Source organism: Myxocyprinus asiaticus, chromosome 35 (assembly GCF_019703515.2).
Source record: "Myxocyprinus asiaticus isolate MX2 ecotype Aquarium Trade chromosome 35, UBuf_Myxa_2, whole genome shotgun sequence".
Classification (NCBI taxonomy): domain Eukaryota; kingdom Metazoa; phylum Chordata; class Actinopteri; order Cypriniformes; family Catostomidae; genus Myxocyprinus; species Myxocyprinus asiaticus.
The window spans coordinates 31,747,050-31,766,011 of NC_059378.1; the positions used below are offsets into that span (position 1 = coordinate 31,747,050).

General features: G+C 38.5%; 1 protein-coding gene across 4 annotated transcripts in view; it reads left to right on the top strand.

The window, feature by feature from the left end:
• The first annotated feature begins 1,501 nt into the window (after positions 1–1,501).
• The window catches only part of cdk4 (cyclin-dependent kinase 4), an 80,529-nt gene continuing 63,068 nt past the window's right edge, over positions 1,502–18,962 (top strand). For 3 of the 4 annotated variants that reach the window (XR_007894712.1, XM_051672360.1, XM_051672362.1), the window contains exons 1-2: positions 1,502–1,676; positions 5,020–5,240. Coding sequence is in view for 3 of the 4 variants with exons in the window: in XM_051672360.1 (XP_051528320.1) it covers positions 5,023–5,240 (218 nt within the window). In the remaining variant the exon portion in view is untranslated. Of the gene's footprint in view, positions 1,677–2,050; positions 2,271–5,019; positions 5,241–18,962 lie in introns of those variants that run through there. The other variant, XM_051672361.1, reaches the window with a different exon arrangement.

Sequence of the window (18,962 nt, forward strand, 5' to 3'; positions counted from 1 at the left end):
TATACAGTATGTCCAGGGACAAATCAAGGTGCCACGGGCACGGGGCTCCCTGGGCTTAAACATCAATTTGTCTGTTCATTAATGCAGCCCTGGCCATGACATCAAAATCTCACTCCAGCCTGGTATCCAAAGTTGGCAACCCTACTTTAAAATAATGGTCCAAATCATTAGTAATTCCTTCATGTTTATGTGGTAACACTTGAATCATTACTTAGCCTATGCGTTACTAAACTTATTTAAAAAAGACTTACAGCAATATCAAACATGTCGAAGTTAATCATTTGTAATGAACAGAAGCGATATACCAAGGAATACACAGGTTGGGCACATACATCCCTATATTTCTGTAAGGTAATCTGATGATACTCTACCAAAAACTGTAGACTTGATTTAGCGAGCTGTTATGTTCTTAAATTAACTTCCACGAAGAACACACATGAGCCGTATGTTTCTCTGATGGCATATTTCATGGTCATGTTCACAATAAAAACATAATAGCTTACATTTTAGACACATGTTAATGTTTTGATTAGTAATTAATTAGTAGTTATTTTAAATTAGCCATAGTAAGTTAATAGTTCTCAGTGAAGCCAATCAAATTCAGTAATTACTTATTACCTAACATTTAACTACCTCAGTCATCAATTTGCAATTACTTACTTACTGATTGGTTAATTGTGTTTCCATATTAGTTAATAGTAGTAACTAAAGTGTTAATGTAGTACTACTCATTTGTCCTGCATTCATTCTTGTATAGTTACCTATTAATTTATACACTTAAGCTGCGCTGTCCATGTACTTAATGAATGAATGCGTGTCCTTGAATGAACGGAGTTTTCCTTTCCACCATTTACTTGAACCACTCGCAATGGTATGAACCATTTTAGGGGTGGCCCAGATTAGTCAGGACTAGCAGATTGGTGATTTATATCGATTTATTATATAAAAAATAAATAAATAAATTCAGAAATCACTTTGGTGGCAATAAAATAAACTAATAATAAATAAATACATAAAAACAAGCGGGGCAGCGGGCCAAATCAGTCACCAGGCCACCGGATTCGCCCTGCTTCTCCCAATGGCCAGTCCGGGCCTGGGGACCACAGCAAATTTAATTTTTCCTTACCCGTTTGCTCCAACATCAAAAAAAAAAAAAAAAAAAAAAAAAAAAATCAAAGATTATGGTTTCAAAGCTTTGCAAAAGAAGATATAAATATACAGCGCAGGATAACAGTGGTAAAAAGAGAGAAATTCCATGTTAGAAGCCTCGTCGCAGATTCGCAGCTATGGTAGCTGATTTTTTTTTTTTTTTTTACAAACTTATTCCAGGGTAATATACAGTACAATGTTATAAATTTACACTAAACATTTTTAACATTGGAAATATAAAAAAGTTGGCTACATTTACGTTGTTCAAGAAGGCGGAAACACGTCAAAACAGGTCTGTCCGTATTTTACGTATGTAAATTTGACGTCTTCGGATAACTGACGTCATCGCGTGATTTAGCTACTTGTAGTGACATTTCAGATCCTTTGGCTACTTCCAATGAGAAATTGCTGGCAACACTGCTTACACTGCGTTCCAAACGGAATAAATCTCCCTCAGAAGGGCACTTCAAAGGGAGAACAATCATATTAGCCATGCTGTAAGATCGCTTCAAACAGAATGACTAAAGGTAAGTTCCGAATGACGGTAATTTTGAGCCCCACAGCTTTCAGCCCTACAAAGCTCTCAAAGTGGAAAGTAAAGTCTTCGAAGGGAACAGGGGACAGGGCATCTCTTACTCACTCACTCAGTGGGCGTTTTCCAAACGGCTTTTTTGCACATCGGGAAGTGGACGCCACTCGAAGAGTCCTTCCAAACAAAAGTCAGAAAGTTTTTTTTTTTTTTTTTCACAAAGGGCCCTTTTACAAGACATTAAGTGAAGGGTACATTCAAACTGTTATGCCAAGCCCACATCAAGAGTTTTGTCCTTTGTAGTGAGTAGGGCATAGGGATGATCACTTTCGATTGGAATCGCTCGTACGCACGCACGCACGCGCGCACGCACACACACACACACACACACACACACACACACTCACTAAGGCCAGGCCAGGCCAGGCCAAAGTTGAAGACACACTTGAATCAAAACAGACTCCATTGAACATCAGACGAACACAACATACAACACATGTGAAGTGCCACACACTGCAGAAATCGATTCGAACAGACGCGCGTCTACTAATCTAAACCAGTTTAACTACCTGTACAGGCCAGGAGAAACGTGGTGAGTTTCTGTTAATATATCTGTTTGTTATATTGCATGCAATAACACTTCATACGCGTTTCATGTGGCGTTTATAAATGTTTATTAATAAACGCCGTGTATTTATATGTGATTTGATGACGTGTTATTTACTCCGTTAATGTATTTACTCATGCATTTCTGAATATACGATTGGTTTACTGAATATATCAGAGGTTGTCAATGTTACAGGCCAAACAATGATTTAATCTTCATTTGTAATCAGTGATGGGCACAAATACATGAAAATGTATTTAAAATAAGAATACAAAATACCTCAGTTTAAATGCATCAAAATAAAATACCAAATACTGTGTGGAAAAATGTACCAAAATAAAATACACTAATTTGTATATTGAAAATACACACAAAAAAATGTCAAATTGGCCATTCAATTAAGTATCACTATTAGGTATTATATAAGCTTATGTTTATATTATATAAAATAATATAAGACCCAAGTATTAAATGTAAAATATTTTACACATTTATAGTCATGTTGTACAAAGATCTGGGCAGCAGAAAAGTTTTTCTTTTAATAGTCTGTCATGAGATGACATATGCCACACAAACATACTTGTTAACTCCAAAGAGCAATAGGCTTTGCATCCAAATGCAGGTTCAGTCAGCTTTCACAAGGTTATATTTTAAAAAGGTCCAAAACTGGAAAATTTACATGTGGTAATTTTTTCTGACATTAGTTGATTTCGCAAAAGTACCAGTTCTCACAGTATGGAGCTCTCTCTCTCCCATCCTGTGTCTTTTCTGCTGCAATACAAAAGTAGTGATCGTGAAGATGGAGTAACTTTTCCTTGTGAAAGCATGTGATCATTTATTTATCCAATCAAGGCTCGTCAGTGAGTAAAGAAATGCGTCCAATAAAAACAGACTGTCGTGGGTCATTTAGTGCAAAAAAAGCTTGGTGACAGAATCTGAGTGTGATGAAAACATTCACATCACCTTGACGTCTTGTCTGTTCTTCAGTAAAAGAAGCTCATTTGTCACTTTACGAGGACACAAGACCCCGCCTCAGTAACAGTTTTTTCAGTCTTTGAAGCCATTAACTCAACAGGGAACCCAACAGTCAAGTGATTAACACCTCCCGCTGAGAGACGCTAATACGTGCCCTGTCTCCCTCTGCCTGGCCGGTGATTGTTACTGAAGCTAACACCTGAAAATAATTGGAAAAATCAGCTAGTGAGACACCGCTTTAACACTAACAACCGATTAGCTAGCAAGATTGACTTGTTAGCGCTAATGTCCAATGCTGATGCTAACGCTATTTTATTCCTTAATGTTAACTGAAGGCAAATCTGAATGATGTTCCATTTTAGCTTGTTAGCTAGCGATCTAGTTAACTATAGCTAGTGAACTCGCTAACGATAGTTAGACTAGCTCGCTAGCTGGCTGCTGACTAGTTTTGATTTCCTCACTGTTGACACATTGCATTGCCTGGCGAGAAGTGTCATAGCTACCTTTTTTTTGTTGTTGGATTTTTCTCCCAATTTGGAATGCCCAATTCCCAATGTGCTTTTTAAGTTCTCGTGGTCGCGTAGTGATTCACCTCAGTCCGGGTGGCGGAGGACAAATCCCAGTTGCCTCCGCATCTGAGACCATCAACCCGCACATCTTATCATGTGGCTTGTTGAGCGCCTTGCCACGGAGACATAGCGCGTGTGGAGGCTTCACGCCATCCATCGCGGCAACCATGCTCAACTCGCCACGCGCCCCACCGAGAACGAACCATCGCATCCTCACCTTATCTTACTCCCTATTTCATTGCAGGAACGCAGAAACTTTGCTCACCCAATGCTAGATGTTGCCGTTCTCTCTGACATCTGACATTTCAAATACACATATCTGAAATACTGCCCATCACTGTTTGTAATTAGACTTCATTATCACAACACAACAGTAATAACACTAAATCGTAATGTTTCCATAGTACTTTAAACAGAAGCTCCGCCAACAATATAATCACGGTTTATTGGAACAATATTACAGCCACTAAAGTGTACCATGGTAATACTATGCCTATATGGTTCCCACAGTCATGGAAAACCTGAGAATGTCAGAAGTTTGGAGATTGTGATTTCCAGGCTTGGAAAATTCATGTAAATCACTGTAGTAAAATCACAAACTCGTGGAAATTTCAGCTTTAAAATATTTTGTTGGCTAGGAATTTCTCATTGTGAATGTAATATATAATTCATGAAACTTCATAAGTCATACCATGTTTTTGGACATCTTAGCGTATTAAGTACAATGTTGTATGAATATGATAATTGAATCAAATGACCATGGCATTACCATTTGACACCAATACTGTATCATTGTTTGGTTACAGTACGTTATTGTAAGGGGAGTGTCTCAACAATACATTTTGAGCTCTTAAGTATTCACTGAAAAGTAAAAGGCTTAATGTACAGTGAGCCAGTCATTATCACAAAATAAAGCCAGACAAGGTAATCAGGACCCCAACGCAAATCAGACTATTACAAATAATGGATATTCTATATTTATTTGAGTGTAAGTGATTCTATTATGTGAGAAGAAAGAGAATGTTAGGAGAGAATGAAACTAGCACAGTTATGCAGGAAATCACTTGCCTGCGACAACAGTCAATTATGCAGTTTAGCACCCTTATAAACAAATATTTAACAACATAGTGCCGTGATTGACCTATCACATTCAAATATTCCAGAGAGCTGTGATGTTTTGTTTTCTGTAGGTGATGGCGCAGGAGTGTGTGGTGAAGTATGAGCCAGTGGCAGAGATCGGAGGCGGTGCGTACGGTACGGTCTATAAAGCTCGTGATAAAGACAGCGGACAGTTTGTGGCTTTGAAGAGTGTGAGAGTGCAGACCAATCAGGATGGACTTCCTCTGTCTACGGTCCGAGAGGTCGCCCTGCTCAGACGGCTTGAGCAGTTTGACCACCCTAACATTGTCAGGTAAGAAAATACATGTTCTAATCAATCAATAAGGTATTGATATTGAGAGGTTGTTATATTGTGAATATAGTCACAATCCACGGCTCAACAATGTTGAACGTTCAGTGGAGTATATTCACAATATAACACAACCTCAAGTGCCTTATTGCTTTTGTAAATGCTTATTCTGTCATGATGGTTGCTCTCTTCCATGCGTTTCTAAGGAATGGGGATTTACTCCAATTCAAACTGGATGCAAAAGCACGTTAAAGTGATCATAAAAGTAGTCCATGCACCTTGTACGCTATATTCCAGTTCCATGGAAAAAAGCAACCGGTGCAATTCTCCTTTTGTGCCTTGCAGAAGAAACTCGTATGGGTTTGGAAAGATGATGGTGTGACAGAATTTTAGTTTTTGAGTAAAATGATTTATTGATTGGTTGCAGTGATGTAGCTGGAGAACAGTTGTTTCACATCATAGCTGTTACTAAATTCCCAGAAAACACAAAATGTTTTTACTAGTGCCTGACCGATATTATCGGCCGATATTAGCCTTTCACTGATATATCGTATCAGCGTATATGTTTACCGATATGCGCCAATATGAAAACTTTTTTGCAGAACACATAATGCAGAAAAGAATGCTTTAGAATTGGTGTCATTACGTAGTTTGTCCAGCAGAGCACGCTCCGACTCCATTGTTTAAAGAGCTGACTCTGAGCTGACTGTGGCTCTGCAGACAGGGCGGCGATAAGCTGCGTGTCTTCACGGTAAGTTGCTAACTAGTTTGTGAAATACATACTGGAAAGTTAATAAACAATGACCCCATAATTTTCCCTTTTCAATATTACTAATATAATGTTAACCCTGTCCCTGACATCCATGTCACTCATGTTTATCTTTGCTATTGTTTGCTATGTTAGCCAGCTATATTTTGTCAGTGCAGTCAGTAATGTAGCAGATTGAAACGTCTGTCTTTTACTCTCCGTGACAACGAGCTTATAGCTAACTAGCTAATCACGTAGCTACTTTCATTGTTGTCAGCTGAGTGGAAACTAATGAGTAAACATGTATTCACCAAACTGTTTTGTTCAGGATTCACAGTTTGGTACCCCCTTCAACCGAACAATTCCAGTCGTTGCGTTTATAAAACGTAATATTTAAAAGTCTGGTTTTCTACCATTGAAAGTTTCCCTGAACTTGTATAGCAGAATACGGTGTAACACCACTGCCGCTGTTTATCTAGACTCGGCAGTATTAATATAGTCAGCATTTGACTGATACTTAACAGTAATACTAATGTTTATTTAGCTATTTATTTTATTTTTATTTATTTATTTTAATGGTCAGCATTTGACTGATACTAAACAGTAATACTGATGTTTATTTTGCTATTTATTTTATTTTTATTTATTCTTTATTTAATGGTCAGCATTTGACTTAAACACCAGTACTGTATGTTTAGTATAAGTCAATTGCTGACCATTAAAATAAAGAATAAATAAAAATAAAATAAATAGCTAAATAAACATCAGTACTGTATGTTTAGTATATTTAGCTATTTATTTTATTTTTATTTATTATTTTAATGGTCAGCATTTGACTGATACTAAACAGTAATACTGATGTTTATTTAGCTATTTATTTTATTTTTTATTTATTATTTATTCTAATGGGCAGCATTTGACTAATACTAAACAGTACTGATGTTTATTTAGCTATTTATTGTATTTTTATTTATTCTTTATTTTTTCCTCAGTGTTCATTTCTAGAATTTGTTGACAATGTATAATAATAATGTCATATTCTTCGATAGAAATATTTGTTTAAGAAAGCAGCCTTCTGAGAACCTTTTCATAGTCATATCGGTGCAAAATCGGTGAAAAATCCACATAGAAAAGGTCTGTTTTCATTCCAGCTCAAAAATTAACCATATCGGGCACCATACCGGTAATCTGTTAATTTTCCCTCTCTAAAATCAGTAATGTTTCTTGAAAATGTTTCTTTAAGTAGCCACAAAACGTAAATACATGTTTTTAATAAAACGAGAACAAACAGAAACTTTTGTTTCAAAAACGTTTTATTTAGGGGTTAAAATAACGTAATTTGGACATTTGAAAACGACATTTAAAATATGTCATCAATATACTGCACAGGCCAAGTTACAACATTTATGGGATGTTATTGGTCTATGTTTTATTTTACTTAAGTAAATGGTGATTATTCATAATGTAGGGCTTTACTGGTTGTTTAGATCAGTGTAACTATCAGAAATAATTATTTAGTTATTAATTAATATTTAAATTAATTAATTGAATCTAACTCATTAAAACCTCATATGGGGCTCCAGTAAATGTAGTGCGCTACGTTTAGGAGCGGGTTTGGTTATTAGCAATAATTAATAATAATCAAAGACAATTATTAATTATTAAAATCAATAGAACATTGATGAGAATCAATGTTAGCTTTTTAATCCTTTAAATCAACAATTATCAAAGATAATCATTAATGGTTAACATCAATGAAACATTAATTAAAATTAACACTAGCTTATTGATCATTCAAATTCAACAATCATCAAAGATAATTATCAATTATCAAAAATCAACAGAATATTAATAAGGATTAACATTGACGGGGCACCACCCCGGAATCAGGGACTAATAACCAGATAGTATAACAGTCTCAATATTAGATTGTTTTCTTAGGAAAATCGACATCTGAAGAATATCGATTTTCGGGAAAAAAACAATGAATGAAGGCTTGAATCCGAGCACTGACATCCCGTCAGCATGACACAGGCGTATGCAGAACAAACCAAAACACTTCTCTTTGTAATATAAACAAAGTTTATTTATGCAGTAATATCAATTAATAATTAATACAATGCAGTCAATAAACTTCCGACTTACAACTACAAACTAAACAGTGATATGATTAGATGAAATCAAAATTAGGAAATCAAAATAATCCTGTAACACATGAGGGTGTGTGTGTGTGTGTGTGTGTGTGTGAGAGAGTGAGCGAGCGAGTGTGTGTGTGTGTGTGTGTAAGGAGGGACGCGCACAAAATGGCGGATGTGACCCTCATGGAGAGTATGTCACGCGAGACTTCCGGTCGGGGAATATGGCCGTGAATGTGGGCGGAGAGAAACCAGTCAATGGCGTCTACCAGTTACCACGTGTATCCGCTTGTACAATAGCTTAGGGACAAAGCTGGGCTTTAGCCAAAAATGTGTGCCAGAATGTTTGTGAGGGGTCGCGTGTGTGTGTGGTTAGTACGAGAGAGAGAGAATTAAGTGACGGCCCCAAAGCCGATTTCGCGATCACGGGAGAGAAAGCAGCTGTTAGTTTATCACTGAGACGCGTGGACGGCTCGTAAACAGTCCCGTGTTCTTTGATTCTTTAATGGATAAACTCAGTTTGCTGGTCTCACCCGTGATGGCGGAAATGCACAACAGCCCACTGTGGTTGGACCACAATACAACAAATCTCATTCGTGATAATTAATACCTTGAGTATTAATAATGAGCGGACATGGCGGTCCGTAAACTGTACAAGCAAAAACCTTGAAACACAAGAATAACACGCTATAATATTCTATCTCTGCCCAGACGTAAACCTCTTACTTGAATCGTATGAGGACGTAGAATGTGTGTTCATCCGTCCTTTAACTCCGACCCGGTTCCTTGAGGCTCGGGTGATGACGGGAGGCCGTTTCCTCGCTCTGTTGGCGGGCACGGCTGCTGATTCTCGGCGGGCTGGCGGAGAACTCAGAAATGTCGACTTGATTGAAGATGGAAGAGAAATCTTTAATCTCTTCACTTCTGCTGGCAAACGGATGAAGATGCGGATTGCTCGGCGGTCTCCTTCGTATCCGTTAGAGTGTTCGGTTGAACACAGAGTAATCTCAACTCGTCCAGCGAGATGGAGATTGTATGGCCACAGTTTCAAGTCGGACGTTACTTCCTTGTGCCACGAAGCTGCACCAGAGAGCAGCGATGAGCTGCGTCTACACCCGGCAAGCAAAGTTGCTGGAAGCAAATCCCGGAAGCATTTCAGAGGTATTTCTACTCCTGATGATGTCATGGTTTGAGGGACGTTCTGTTGTGTGCCTCATCCAATAGGAGTTGAGAGTTTGATCCTTTAGTGAGCAAGGCTTCATGGGATTTGTAGTCTGTTTTGGACTCCCTTTGTTTGATTTTGGCACGATTTTTATCAGTAAGATTTACGACTTGGTATGTGGGGGCTTGAGTTAGGTTTTTACGACTGTGTTAGGCCTGCCTTTTCTTCTATCTGAATACATGAGGCCCAACAATAATATTTTACCTTGTGACTGGAAGATAATTTTTTAATAGCCATACGCAACATATATTTGGCCAGAGGACACGCTCGAGACTTATCCATCTGCAGGGCCATACTTCAACTTCAGGACTGTGTTGGAGTTGTGCCCGTACAGTGAAATTTTGGTCTTGAGTTCATTTCGTGCTACAGGTATGTAAATCCCAATTTTGTCTTTACTTACCGTAGTGTCAATTTTTTCTGAATATAAAAAAAGAAACTGTACATTTTTATTATCTCATTTTTAGATCAGGGGTCGGCAACCTTTTTGACATGGAGCACGAGGACATAGAAAGCACAAAAGATGTTGTCCACCTGGACAGAAGCCTTTTCCAGTTCCACTTAGACCACACCAGACTTCTCTCTGCCTGTAAATGGAAGGCTGTCTACTTAGATGTTACATTCTTCTCAGACTTAGATGGACAGTTAAGGGCATATGTTTACACACCCCTTTCAGAATCTATACAAATATAAGAGATAAAAGATCATACATTTTTAGTACTGCCCTTCAGTATCTACAAAAAAGATATTTACATATATCTCACAAGGCAAAATAATGACAATTTACACAAATAATCCTGTTCAAAAGTTTACATTCCCTTGGTTCGTAATATAGTGTTATTCCTTGAGCATCAGTGAATGTTCCCACCTTTTGTAATAGTTGTGTATGAGTCCCTCAATAGTTTTAAGTGTCAAAGTTGGATCTCTGCATCATTTTCACATAATGCGCCAGAGAAACTAGTGCACAGCCATCTTTAAAATGTTATCTTTGAACTTCCGGTCTAGCGGTTGCGATATTGATATCTATAGTGTTGATGTCAAAGTGTAATTAGCTGGCGAAGTGGATTTACAGGTTGTTGATTTTCCATAAGTTATCATGAGTATTTTAAAGGGGTCATGACATACTCATTTTTTATTTTTATTTTTTATAATTTTATTATCTTCCCTGAGGTCCACTTAAAATGTTAATAAAGTTTGTTTGCACCAAACAGTCATAATTTAGTCATATGTAATAATTTTCCACCCTGTCTCTGGCCCTCTGTCTGAAGCATTCAGTTTTAAGCTGCCTGGCCCTTTAAGTGTAAACGCCCACTGTTGTGATTGGCTAACATCACGCAGCCCTACCAATACATGCATATTTGAAACACAATTCAAAGAAAATGAACCAACTCCGCACAACATTAAAACTACATTTCAGGGTTAACACACAACGTTCACCCAACACATTTTGTTTGAATTTATCAAACTGTTCACTCAAATACAGCATAAACTATCAGTCTTGACATATAAAATATTCATGAATGAAATTAGTTACTTAGTTTTCCGTTCAGTAGTCCAATTTTACCTGCCCCATCTTTTAATAGCATTTCCTTTTCAAAGCTTGAATAATATTGTGACTGTTTCACAAGCAATTCACACTGACATCTTCTGAATACACACGTATTACAGTCCACGTGATGTTGGGTGCTTCAACAGGCCAATGCAGAGACACTGGTCTACACATTTTCCCGGTTTGTTTACACACACATCGCCAGAAACGCATCAAAACAATCACAGATGGGTGCAAAAACGGTCCAGGACGCCATCCAAACAGCACAACATCAAGACAGTGCAGCTGAAAGAAACACAATTGGGGATCCTTTTTAGAGTTATAACTTGACATTGCGTCTTTTAAAAGTGGCACGAGATGTATGGTGATGGTCAAAGCCATTAGTATAGTGCACGTTTATGTAGAAAAACATTTAAATCCAGACAGTCACGTGAAGGTGTCCTGTGTAAGTCCACTTTGGATGAATCTCCCATGACAGGCCCATCTCTCTCCTCTTCACCTGTGTGACTGACTGAGCACCAGTGGGCCGGGCCAAGGGTGCAGTGATGGAAAAATAGGCATTGCATATGCAAAAGTATTTTGTCCTTGTGATGTCACATGTTCCACAAATTCCAAATGAGCCATTTTTGCAGCTTGGTTTAAATAAGTTCTCTTTTTCTCATTTTCAGTTCTGAAACTTAAAGTATGTTTTATAGTACAATGTCCTCTTATATGCATACCTGCAAACTAGTCGCCTTTTGGTGGAATTCACCATTTTTTATTAAAAGTTTTTATTGATTCCATATATATATATATAAAATAAAAAAAATAACAGAATATTTGGAATTATACATTATATTATTTACAGCCCTTCCTCCCGAACATTAACCACCCCACCCAACACAGACAGATATCCCAGTGATCAAATACAATTGACAAAGACACACAAACAGAAGAAAATATTTAGAAATACATTTAAAAAATATATATGTTCAAAAACAAAAAGGCTACAACATACACATTTAAAACAATACATCTCCCTCCACTGCCCCTCCGCGAGAGCCCTCCAAAAAGGCCAAATAGCTGTCCCACCTCCTGATGAACATATCCATTTTGTCTAGCCTTCTATATGACAACTCTTCCCAAGCTGCCACCCTGCCCATCTCCTCGCACCACTCACGAAACGAGGGGGCTCCAGCTGACTTCCATCCTCTAAGGACAACCTGTCTGCCCACCATAACACCGGCCAGGATCCAATTCTTCATGTACTTATCTCCTACATCAATGACCCCCGGCTGGAAGGCCGTTACTGGAAAGTACGCTGTCAAAGCCAAAGCTTCAGATTTAGACCAAATGACTTTGTATCCTGAGAACTTGGAAAAGGAATTAATAATTCTGTGGAGGCAAGGCATAGATCTAGTGGGGTTGGAGACGAATAATAAAATATCATCTGCGTAAAGCAGAAGCTTATGCGTCACACCTCCCGCAACCACCCCTGGAAAATCATCCTCCTTTCTTATCGCGGCTGCTAATGGTTCCAGGGCAAGACAGAACAACAATGGGGAAAGAGGGCAACCCTGCTGAGTGCCCCTATTCAGAGTAAAATAATCTGAAATTAATCCATTTGTTTGTACCACTGCTACAGGATGTTTATAAAGTAACTTAATCCATCCAATAAATGTACTCCCGAACCCATACCTTTACAAAATCTTAAAAAGATAATCCCATTCTACCATATCAAACGCCTTTTCGGCATCAAGTAAGATGGCAGCGACCGGAGACTGATCATTCACTACTGACCACATGATATTGATGAGACGCCTGATGTTATCAGAAGAGCTGTGGCCCCAAATAAACCCCACCTGATCTATATGTATAAGAGGTGTCATAACCTTACTTAATCGGTTTGTCAAAAATTTTGGCTCAATTTTTACATCTAGTTGGATCAGGGAGATTGAATGGTAACTTTTACACTCGCTTGGATCTTTGTCCTTTTTAAGAATCAGACTGATCTGGGCTTGTGTCATGGTTGGTGGAAGCTTTCCATTCTTTAACTATTCAGTATAAACTTCTAACAAAAGTGGAGCCAGTTCTGTAGCATAGGATATTAATAATTCTGCAGCAAAGCCATCTTGCCCCGGAGCCTTGCCAGTAGGTAGGGACTTAATTACCTTGTCAAGCTCCTCCAAGGTTATTTCAGAATCAAGAGAGTTTTTTTGCTCAGTTGTTAGTTTAGGAAGATCTAATGGTTCCACAGTTTCTAATATCTTCATCGGTAGACGAAGATGTGGAACTATAAAGATCAATATGGAACTCTTTAAAGGCATTATTAATATCAATGGCCGATGTAAAAATTTCACCACCAGCAAATTTCACTGAGGGAATGGTAGAAAGAGACTCTCTCTGCTTTATATATCTAGCCAAAAGCTTCCCTGCTTTGTCCCCTGACTCAAAGTATGACTGTCTTGCCCTGAATAATCAATACTCCACTTTCCACGACAAAATAATATTATATCTATATTTCAATCGGGTCAATTTTCTGAGGCCATCAGATGACATACGGCGCTTCAGCTCTGCCTCTGCACTTTTAATATTTCCTTCCAACTCCACGAGATCTTGTGCCTTGGATTTTTTGATGAATGAGGCATACTGTATGATCCGGCCCCTAAGATCCACCTTAAGTGCCTCCCAAGCCACGCCCACAGAGGATACCGAGGACCACTTGGTCTCCATATAAACATTGATTTCAGTCTTTAACATTTGTTGGAAATCAGGATTTTGCAAAAGGGATACATTAACGCACCAACTCTACGATTTCTTTTTCTCTATATGTGGCAACACCTATAAACTCATCAGGGCGTGATCCGAGGCCAAAATGTTTCCAATTGAGCAATCAACAACAGATGAAATGAGGGATTTGGATATACAAAAAAAAAATCTATTCTAGAATAAATCATATCGACTGATGAAAAAAATGTATAGTCCCTGCCAGATGGGTTCAAAAGTCTCCAAATATCTAAGATTTTTACACATCCTGTGAAGTGTCAATGTTGCTCTATGGAGCTTACACACTTTTGCTTCACTATGATCAAGGACTGAGTCTATCAAAAGATTAAAGTCTCCTCCCAATATTATATCATGAGGGGTGCCAGCGGTTTGCATCATCCCTTCAAGATCTATAAAGAAGCCCTGATCATCAAAGTTAGGTGCATAAATGTTAGCCAAAATCAGACTTTGCCCCTGAATTTCTGCTAAAACAATAATGACTCTCCCTAATTTATCTTTAATCTGTTTGAGACATTTAAATTGTAAATGTTTATTTACTAATATAATGACTCACTTGCTCTTACTTGAGCCTGTACTAAAGGAAACATGTCCACCCCATATCTTACCAAATTTTTCAGCTTCTTGCGGGGAAAGATGCTTTTCTTGAAGAAACACTATATCATGTTTCTTACATTTAAGAAAATAAATAACCTTTCTCCTTTTTATGGGGTGCCCCAACCCATTCACATTCCATGTGGAGAGAGATAGTACACTCATATTAACATTTGACATTTTGATATAATAGAAAAAATAAATTGTGTGCCAAAAACAAAATTATGAAGACCACATTTCAACATTAATGCAACAATAAAACCCCAAACGTCCCCCCGAACAAAACAAACAGAAAAAAGAAAAACGTTAACTCTACGCACGACAGCGCCAACCGGCGTCAATCAGTCTAAACTCAAAGAGTCCATGTATGCCTATGAGATCCCCCGTGACATCTTTACCATTGGATTGCTCAATTTTGCCTCACAAATTTGTAAGGCAAAATTACATCAAATATTTTGTCAAACAAAACCCAGCCAATAGGCAGAATAAACACAGAGAACGTGTAGACTCATTCACAGAACTGTCTCGAAGGTGTGTTCCTTCACAAAACAAATTCCAGCCGATATAAAGCCTTTCAGTTTCCTTGGTCAGACAAACGAATCTTCAGTGAGCCAGCTGATGAGTGTAGCAGATACATAATCATTCCAATGTCTCACGAAAATACTCCACAAATAATACTCCGGCCAGCAGGAGGCATAAGCACAAGGAACTGACAGATTCATCCTTAACTGTCCCGAAGTAATGTTATTTAACAAAACAAGCTCCAACCGTTAGGCGGAACCAGCACAAAAGGAAACGAAACACGCATAAAAGTATATCCCATGACTTACACAGTCTGCCAGCTTTATAAAAGACATCCATTGTGTGGGAATGTAGATATTTTGCGGTCATCCGTAGTGTCTATTCTCAATCTGGCCGGGAACTTCATTGTAAAAGTGATCTTCCGTCAATGCAAAAGTTTCTTTAAGGAAAAGTGTTAATCCACAAAACAAACTCCAGCCGCTCAGCGGAGCCAACGCAAAAAGAAACAAAAATGGTGCCCAGCTTCCTCCGAAAGCCAGAGTATGTACAATGAGTCAATCCACTTACAAGAGAAACACCCAATGGTTACTCACCCATTGTTTCTATAAAAGACATTGCCTGATTGGGACATGTAAATACTTTGCAGCCGTCCTTGGTGTTTATTCTCAGTTTGGCAGGGAACATCAGTGCAAAAGCGATCTTCCGCTGATGTAAGAGTTTCTTGCATTCCTTGAACCGATCTCGTTTCACTCTTGTTGAGTTCGCAAAGTCCAGAAACAAGAAAATATTGTGATTCTTCCAAAAAAGCTTTCCTTTGCTCCTCGCCTGGTGCAACACGAGATCTTTATTGGATGATCTCAAAAATGTGGCCAGGATTGATCAGGGCCTGTCTCCCTCAGCAGATCTGCGAGCCGGGACTCTGTGAGCTCGCTCAATTTCCAGTTTATGGCCTGTTATGTCGAGCAGACTCGGGAAAAGCTCGTCTAGGAATTTCACCATATCTCTGCCGTCCTCATGCTCATTCCTGCGGCTTGTATTCTCAAAATCTTCAAGCTTTTCAAGAGTACGTTCCAAATCAACTTTGGTTGGATTAGCGGCTATTTCCCTCTCCGATGACTCCAAATAATCAATTCGTCTCTCAACATCAGTCACTCTTGTGACTGACTCTTGAGAATTTTTTTTCCATCGCCGTAATCGATCGACGTATTACAGCGAGATCCTTCAAGTCCGCAAGTACCTTCGTCAACATCACCAACATGTTGGACAGTTGACGCTGGATTCCTGCTCCCGCTGCACCATCCAAATCGAGTCCCTGGTCCACAGGCCTTTCTGGGCTTTCATCTTGAACCCGTGTCTTTTAATGTCTCCAGATCCCGATGATTTTGACTTCTTTGCCATGTTTACCTCAGACAGCAAATGTGTAACTGGGTGTATTGAATTTCACTGGATTATATCATGAAAATAATAAAAAAAAATTAGCAAAGTGCGCAGAGCTGTCTCTCACATGTCTGCCCTTCGCATGGCATCACGTGGCCTCTCCGAATTCACCGTTTTGAATCCAAAATAGGTCATTTATATGATTCGCACAGATCTGATGATCTTTTTTAAGCCTATACATCTATGTGAACGATTTGTTCAACTTCAGTGTTAGGTGATCAAGCATTTTGTTCAGCTAATTGCATCTGTGATGAGAGCATAGGGGGACGCGTGCACACCACCGCCTCAGTGTTTGACAGACGCGGCGCATTTCTCTGCAGGCCGACAGGCAACAAGCGCTAATCGTGCTTCCAAACCAGGGTTAAGGTATCCTTACTGTTGCATTGTATGGTACAAAACTGATTTTCCTAACTGTATTTGTCACTTTATATACTCCATAGAATTCATTAATACAGAACATGACTTTAATATGTTGTTAAATTGCCACAATGTTTGGCTATTAGTAATGCACAAATTAGCTTTTTGATGTCTGTTTAAATATCTCTTATGTTCTTTACTGTCAGTTGTTGATAAAAAGAAAAAAAAAGACATTAATATCAATTACATATAGCACAGAACCGGCAAAGAAACGTCTGACTTATCATTTCTAAAACTGTCCCTTTTACTTGCATCCTTTCCTTTGCATCCTGTCAGCTCTCTCTTAGGATACGATGAAAAGATGCAAGGGAAGGAAACGAGGATGGAGGGATCCAAGTAAAATGTATTTGTAAAATAAAACGTCCCGTTTATTTAAGCCTCATTTCAGAGCATCGCCTTTGCTCAGCTGCATTCCCTCTGAATGCTTGCCGTTATGTTGTTTTAATTTGATTGATATATTAAGAATAAATCCTAATAATTCAAGATGCACTCTCGAAGTATGTGACAATTAGTTAAAACAGTGGTGAAACATGAATTAGAACGATTGTCAGATGTGAAGGGGAGGAGAATTTATACATGCGTCAGGTGCTTCGACACAAAAGATTAACATCGGATCCACCTGTGCATCCTCTCTCAAGCCTCCTCATAAAGGTTCCTCTGTCCTCGTGTTTCATATAAACAGGTACTAGATGAAGGTTATTTTGCCGTGTCACAATTACAGTGGGTCAGAAGTTCACATACACTAAGTTAACTGTGCCTTTAAGCAGCTAGGAAAATTCCAGAAAATGATGTCAAGTCTTTAGACAATTAGCAAATTAGCTTCTGATAGGAGGTGTACTGAACTGGAGGTGTACCTGTGGATGTATTTTAAGGCCTATCTTCAAACTCAATGCCTCTTTGCTTGACATCATGGGAAAATCAAAAGAAATCAGCCAAGACCTCAGAAAAAAATTGTGGACCTCCACAAGTCTGGTTCATCAATTTCCAAATACCTGAAGGTACCACGTTCATCTGTACGAACAATAGTACGCAAGTATAAACACCATGGGACCATGCAGCCATCATACCTCTTAGGAAGGAGACTCATTCTGTCTCCTAGAGATTAAAGTAGTTTTGGTGCAAAAAGTGCAAATCAATCCCAGAACAACAGCAAAGGACCTTGTGAAGATGCTGGAGGAATCAGGTAGACAAGTATCTATATCCACAGTAAAATGAGTCCTATATCGACATAACCTGAAATGCTGCTCAGCAAGGAAGAAGCCACTGCTCCAAAACTGCCATAAAAAAGCCAGACTACAGTTTGTAAGTGCACATGGGGACAAAGATCTTACTTTTTGGAGAAATGTCCTCTGGTCTAATGAAACAAAAATTGAACTGTTTGGAGGAAAAAGGGTGAGGCTTGCAAGCTGAAGAACACCATCCCAACTGTGAAGCATGGGGGTGGCAACATCATGTTGTGGGGGTGCTTTGCTGCAGGAGGGACTGGTGCACTTCACAAAATAGATGGCATCATGAGGTAGGAAAATTATGTGGATATATTGAAGCAACATATCAAGACATCAGCCAGGAAGTTAAAGCTTGGTCGCAAATGGGTCTTCCAAATGGAAAATGACCCCAAGCATACCTCCAAAGTTGTGGCAAAATGGCTTAAGGACAGCAAAATCAAGGTATTGGAGTGGCCATCACAAAGCCCTCACCTCAATCTGAAAGAAAATTTGTGGGCAGAACTGAAAATGTGTGTGCGAGCAAGGAGACCTACAAACCTGACTCAGTTACACCAGTTCTGTCTGGAGGAATGGGCCAAAATTCCAGCAACTTATTGTGAGAAGCTTGTGGAAGGCTACCCAAAACTTTTGACCCAAGTTTAACAATTTAAAGGCAATGCTACCAAATACTAACAAAGTGTATGTAAACTTCTGATCCACTGGGAATGTGATGAAAGAAATAAAAGTTGAAATATATAGTTCTCTCTACTATTATTCTGACATTTCACATTCTTAAAATAAAGTAGTGATCCTAAATTACCTAAGACAGGGAATGTTTTCTATGATTAAATGTCAGGAATTTTGAAAAACTGAGTTTAAATGTATTTGGCTAAGGTGTATATAAACTTTTGACTTCAATGGTATTTTAAGGAATTGATTAATTTGAAGTGTTTGAAATAACACAATGACATCATATTGTCATATTTTGTATGGTTATAAAATATGCCCTAACAATGCCCAAATAATGGTTAAAAAAATGTGCCTGAAATAACTCTGGGGCAAATGTTGCCCCTTAATAGAAAAGTTAATTTCTGACACTAGTCTAAATAGCCTCTTTTAAAAATGCTTTAGCCAAT